Source organism: Sturnus vulgaris, chromosome 9 (genome assembly GCF_052056855.1).
Source record: "Sturnus vulgaris isolate bStuVul1 chromosome 9, bStuVul1.hap1, whole genome shotgun sequence".
NCBI lineage: Eukaryota > Metazoa > Chordata > Aves > Passeriformes > Sturnidae > Sturnus > Sturnus vulgaris.
In genome coordinates, this window is record NC_142251.1 from 24547609 (window position 1) to 24554034 (window position 6426).

Consider the following 6426-nt stretch of genomic DNA (forward strand, 5'->3'; position numbering starts at 1 on the left):
AAACCCCCCAGGTTTGGAGAGCTGCTCTCAGCGAGTGTTCCCTGCATTTACTCCTGTTTGTTGTCTCTGTGTACCAACTGCCTGGCCTTTGTCCCTGCAGGGTCGTGACTACTGTTCAGAGGAGGAGGATGTCACATAGTGCCAGCTCTGCGCTCGCCCCAGGAGCACCTCCAGTGTAAATAGATCCAACCCAGCCTCTGGATACAACCTTTGGGACGTTTGCTCGAGTGAACAGCACTCCATAACAGAAGAAGACCATTTCCACATTATATGCTCCATTCAGTTACAGTGTTTCCTAATGAACACATGAGGAATATTGCTAAGAACTCCTAAGGAACTGTTTTTGTTGCTGCTAGTTAAAACTTGTTGCAATTTCTCACTTTTTTCTGTGTCCAGATACGCAGCAAATCCTTAAAAGTTAATCCAAAAGACCTTGTTGATTTTATGGAGGCTTCTGGCCTATTTTCTATCAGATGAGGTAGTGTTATACCAAACTTCCATAAGTGAACATCCAAGCATCTAAGAAACACCCCTGAGCTGTGTGTCCATCCGTGCTGGGGCCAGAGTGCTTTTTAGTGCTGGTGATTCCAAGCTTTGGAGATGGGATGTTTTTGCTATGGCAGGCCTTGTTTCTCAGCTGAGAAGAAGCTGAGAAACTATTATCCTTTAAAAGCATGTTATCACTGAAATACTGGAAGTGATACAGGAGCAGGAACTTGTATTTTAAGAGGAAAAAAGTTTCATTTAAAAGGTATCTTAATCAAGGACTAAGCTTGCAGTATTGGCTTTGCTGAGCACGAATGGGAGTGTGATCACAATCATTTTGAATCTCTTTTTTTCTAAGAAAATAAACATTTTACTGTTTTTATGTATTCTTGTCTTTTACCATTCCTACAACACGATGTTTTAAGAGTCTGGGGACAAGGAAGACCAAACCTCTCCTCTGCCTTGATGTGTCCCGTGGATCTGATCTCTTAAAGCAGCTCTGTGCCAACTGGGGGGATGTGTTGTGTGTCCTGTAGAGTTTATTTTTCCATATTAAATGGAGAGGATATTACCTTCTCAAAAGCAGATGTAATATTTTTAACAAATGCTGTCATGAGTTAAAAAAAAAAAAAGGAAAAAAAATACAGCTTTTGTATTTATTATTTCAAAGAAGATTGTTACCTGTGCTGATATTTGTCCCTTCTGAGGGCAGGGTTTGCACTGCATCCAGTGGAGAAGCTGTGTCAGTGTAGTTTGCTGTCATTGTGTTGATTTCAGTTGATTTCAGTGGGATGGGTGTGACCAGAGTGAGGGTGGATTAACAATATCTCTGAGGATGTGGCTGACATTTGAGTGGGGCACTCAGCCCAAATATTGGCCCTTTTTCACTGGGCTTTCTAAAAATCAGATCCCTCTAAAGGATCTAAGCCCCTCAAAGATCACCTGTGACCTCTGCAAATCTCTTAAGTTATTGCTGAATTTCCTGACTGAAGAGTTTCCCTGGATGTTTGCTCTGGGTGGGGCTGGCCAGCCCACATCAGAAGATTTCATTTCCCATCAGGACTGTGCTGTACCCGGAATATCTGCAGCTCTCTCCTGCTGCCATCCCTGCACTGGATTTTGCAAATCAACCTCTTTCCTAGAGGCAGAATCTATTTCTGAGCTCTGCAGGCCCCCCTGGCAGCCTCAGTGTGAGCCCAGTGGTTGCTGTATTCCAGGATTCAGACAACCTGAGAGCTTCAACAGCTTCCCCTATAAAAGCTCAGTGTCAGGGTCCTGAATATGGCATATTCAGCTTTATCCTATTAATGGTCAAAACCCACCAGCCAACGGTGATTTCCCTAAATCCTTGCTCGTTTGAGCAGCATTGGCCAGGCAGCCCCTCCCAAGTGTCCTGACCTCCCTGCAGACAGAATTTCTCTGCCTCCTCTCTCACTCCCTTCCTGGGGTGTGGCACTTCTCAGTGATGAATTCTTCAACGTGCTGGTGCTCTCCTCCTGGATATGATTTTTTTCCATAATTTATGCCAGCTCTTGAGCAGGTGACTATGCTTGGGAAAGTCGAGAGATTGTGCATTTCAATTATTTAAAACACTTCAATTAATAAAGAGTCCTGGGGCTTGGTCCCACAAACCCTTCTCTGCAAAGCAGTTTGGAAAGCTTTCACAGTAGTGGAGTGAAGGGGTTGGGTCTGTTCTTTTGAAATGTTTCCTTGTCCAGGTGCTGAACATCTTGTCTGTAAATGTCCCCACACAAACACTGTGTTAGACACATCGTGGTCTTTCTTTCTGCCACCTCTTAGTTTTAACAATTATTTTATTTCATATTTTCAGTGCTGCTGCTTGCTGGCACTGGAGACCTGCACTTCAGTGGAGGTTTTGTGGGAGAGGAAAAGCAATTCCCATCTTACCTGTACTCATATCCCAACCAGCTGCAGGTGCTTTAGAGTTCTGGATGAATTCCAGCCTGGCTGCTGGACCAGTAGATGGCAATCTGTGTGAAGGCTGGCTAGGCTGTTGTGTTGCTGGCTGGGAGGCACTAGAGTGGGCAGGAAGTTTGGAACCTGCTGGAATTCTTCCACCTTTGCAAAATCCTGGCAGATTTTGTTAGAAATAAGTCTAAATATATGTGGCAGCTGAAGGTCTGTAATAATATAAGCAGATTACTCTGGCTGAGAATGCATCTCTCCTTGGAGCTCTACCTCCCATTGCTTTGCTGTGCTCAAATACATTCAGCAGCCTGGAAAAGAGGAGGCTGGGAAGAGAAGGAAAACTTGCTCCTATCTGGATTCTGTAAGTGGGATTTCAAGGTTCCTCTCAAAAGAAGTGCCAGGGAAGTGGTTTGAGGGCCAAACTTCTCTGTAGGAGGCTGATGCTGTATTTCCTGAGCTCCACATTGTATTCTGGGATCTTGGAGAAAATTGTGGTGAAGGGGGTTTGCAATCAGCCTTCTTTCCTTGAAGTGCTTTCTCCTTTGTCCAGAGCCCTTTGAGTGGTGCTGGTTTTCCTCCTTGGAGCCTGCCTCGAGCATTGGGAGGGGAACTGGGGAGCTGCTGCCCACCCCAGGCCCAGCCTTGGGCTGTGTTGTATCTCTTGCTTAATTACTGGGAGTTCCCCTTCCACCCCCCAAATAACATTAATTTCTTCCCTTGCATTCAGTCAGAGGTTTGACTCTTTTTGAATTTAGGTCTCCCTGCCAGGATCCAGCAGAACAGAGCTCTCTGTGTCACAGAGATCCCTGCCACAAGCCCTTTGGGCTGCACAGCTCCAGGCTGACTCAGTGCACCTCTCCATGCCCTTGCAGACAGCAGGAGCAGCAGTGCTTTAACTAGAGGTGAAATCTTCATCTTCATCTGTGTGCATTGGGGTGGGCTCTGAGCACAGCAGCTGGATGGCACCTGGTGCTGCCACAGCTCTAGGGGAGAGATCAGCAGCATCCCAGGATTTTTTGTGCTGTGCCTCTTTCTTGGTGTAAGAACACCCAGGCTGATGACTGGCCTCAGAGTACAACAGGTATTTAAACTCTGGACGATGATTCAGGAGTGAAGGAGTTGATGAAGTTCCGGTGTTTGAGCTCCGAGGACATCGTTGTCATCACACGAGAATCAGTCTGGAGATGAATATTCTGTTCTCAGCTATTTTGGTTTTACCAGGTCTGTAAAACAGTAATTTCCTGTCATTTTCATTATGGAGTTAGCAGTGACTCAACTCCAGATCAGCCTGGCTGACACACCAGACCTTCAGGATAGGAGAGGCTGGGTGATGTGTGTGTCTGTCAAAGAGCAAATGTCATATGGGCTTTGCACAAAAAGGGTGGTTTCCAGTTCCACCATGGTGGTGGGACACTGGCACAGGGTGTCCAGGGAAGCTGTGGCTGCCCCTGGATCCCTGGGAGTGTCCCAGGCCAGGCTGGATGGGGCTTGGAGCAAGCTGGGATAGTGGAAGGTGTCCCTGCCCATGGCAGGAGAGAACCTTGTTCCACGTTGCCCATGGAACAAGATGACTTTTAAGGTCCCTTTCAATCCCAACCATTCTGGGCTTCCGTGACTGTAAAGCCAGTGCCCTGACTCAGGTTCTTTGTGGGGTGCTGGGGAGTCACACACAGGTGATGGGAGCAGTATCCCTGTGCTGAAGGAGCTCGTACCTGTCTGGGCCAGCCCCAGCCCAGGGGGGAAGTAATGGCACTTGCACTCTGGAAAGTCAAAAGCTTTGATCTCAGCCAAGGTCGCTGTATGGTAGAAGCAATTCTTAGGGTGTTGACTGAGAAAGCACAGATTTATGGCACTTCTGCCAAAGTGACTTTATGGAAGATGCTTTTGGAAGAACTGAACACTCAAGACCCTGCTTTGGGTCCTGGTACTGTTGGGCAACTCTTCTTTTTCAGGCTGAAATCTCTCTCTGTTTAATTGAATTCTGTAGGTGTTTGGGGAAGAGGAGACAAGAAATGCAGGGATGGCTTTGGAAGGGCACCTTATCTGCTTTGTTGCTGGGGAGATCAGACATGCAAAAAGTTGAGTAAACACTGAGTAAAATTCCTATTATTGTTACTGTGCTGTTGTGGCAAAGGGAAAGAAGCCCCAGCTCAGGGTACTTCAAGATGGGAAAGTTTACAGAACTCAAAGATGTTCATGTCTTTGCTTTATAAAAAAATCATATTATTTTCTTTCAATTTAGCTACACACATCTACCCTTGACATCCAGGGAAATGCAACACTTGAGTTTGAAGATGGGACAGTCACCATCATCATCCTCAGGATCATCATCATCATCAACACATGTGGGACTGTGAACTTCATAAAAGCCAACACCAACCTTCGTGGACACCCATGGCAGCAAATGGAGAAGCCTGTGATTCTTCTCTCTTGAAATGACTTCCTTTCTCCACCCTGCTGCTCTGTCATCCTGGCTGGAGCCTGGGAGCCTGGAGCAGCCGTCCTTCATCCCTGCAGAATGGCTCCTGCTAAAGCCTTTGAGGTGGAGTTCAACGAAAAATTTATATATTTAATTCTTTTAATATAATATGTATATTAAATTACATTTTGAGACAAGGAGTTCTCAAGAGCAGTTGCTGCAAGAAGCTAGAAAGCTGCATGTGGGAACAGAGCATATTCCTGGGGTTTTGGCATTCTGCTTTTGTGTCTATTAATAATCCCCCAGAGTGAGTCATATGGAGCTGCATTTATTCACTGACTCGGAGAGAGCTGCTACCCAAAATAGCAGCTCTGTAATTTTTTATGATGCTGTAATGCCAGTGCAGTGAAGATTGACATCATTTGAGGGAGATGCTCGAGCCTGGCAGTCAAGAGAACCCGTGTCCAGCCCCACGAGGAACGTGGGGAGCCACGTGCTCCATTACATAAAAGCACTGGAGAGCCAGCACGGGGCAGAGATGCCTTTTCTCGTCCTCACCTGAGCATCTTTTGCCCGGATTTTCTCCCTTTAGGCCTTTCTGAGCCTTCTTTACTCATTTTCATCAATCATGAGAAGCACTAGGCCAGAGGATGCTGAGGAAATGGCTTTTGCTGTGGAGAGGAGCCTCAAGCACGTCTCAAACCATCAGCCTGCCTGCCAGGAGATCCGTAGGGAAATCTTGAAATGCATCAAGTTCAGCACCACCAGCTCATCTTTTTTCTCACACACATTGCAGCTCAGTGTCCCTTCCTGAACCCCGAGCATCCCCTGGGCCAAGCCTGTGCCCAAAATCTGCTGGCTCCTCCCCAGCCCGGTGTTCCTGACTGCTGGTGGCCCCGGGCAAAGGGCAGAGAAACGCTTTGGGTTTTTTAAGGACGAATCTGATTTTCTGGATTGCTTCTCATTCTCTGCCCTGCACTGCTGCCACCTGGCAGCCAGTGGGGCATCTGAGACATCCCGGGGTGGCCCCACTGCTCCCCAAGAACACCTGTGGCTAACAGTGAGTACCACACAGGCTTTTTGGCACAATCTTGGCTAAAAATTCCTCTGCAGGGGCCCCAGCCCATCACTCTGTACTCTCCACCAAAGCATTAGGAAAGATGAATTTGCCCATGCTGGGCATTAAGAGCCTGGGTGAACTTTCACAGGTCAACAGTGTTTTATAGGCTCCATTCCAGCTGGAAACTTTTATTAACATTACCTTTCCATGGAGCACTTTGGGAGAAAATGGAGCAGCTTTGAGCTGCTGTGACTGATGGGAGGAGCAGCAGCTGCAGCTGAATTTCGGTCAGAGCAGCTCGAGTCCTTTGGGTGAAGGGTGTCACACCCGTGGGGGCCTGCATGGAAAATGGAAATGTGACAATTGAGCAACAGGCCCTCAGCACAACCACTGTCATGAATGAATAAATATAGTTTTAATAGGAGGGGTGAGGACTTGGTGCCACCATGCCCCCCTTGTCCTTCAGGCATCCATCCATGCAAGGAGCAGCCCGAGAAATTAACACCTCAATATTCCTAATTTCTTGTTATAA

General features: G+C 47.0%; 1 protein-coding gene across 3 annotated transcripts in view; it reads left to right on the forward strand.

Moving 5' to 3' along the window:
* C9H1orf21 (chromosome 9 C1orf21 homolog) overlaps positions 1-872 on the forward strand; it is a 103201-nt gene extending 102329 nt beyond the window's left edge. For all 3 annotated transcript variants that reach the window (XM_014886727.2, XM_088170179.1, XM_088170180.1), the window contains exon 6: positions 101-872. In XM_014886727.2, the coding sequence (XP_014742213.1) occupies positions 101-139 (39 nt within the window). In that variant the 3' untranslated portion in view covers positions 140-872. The remainder of the gene's footprint in view (positions 1-100) is intronic.
* Positions 873-6426: the final 5554 nt, after the last annotated feature.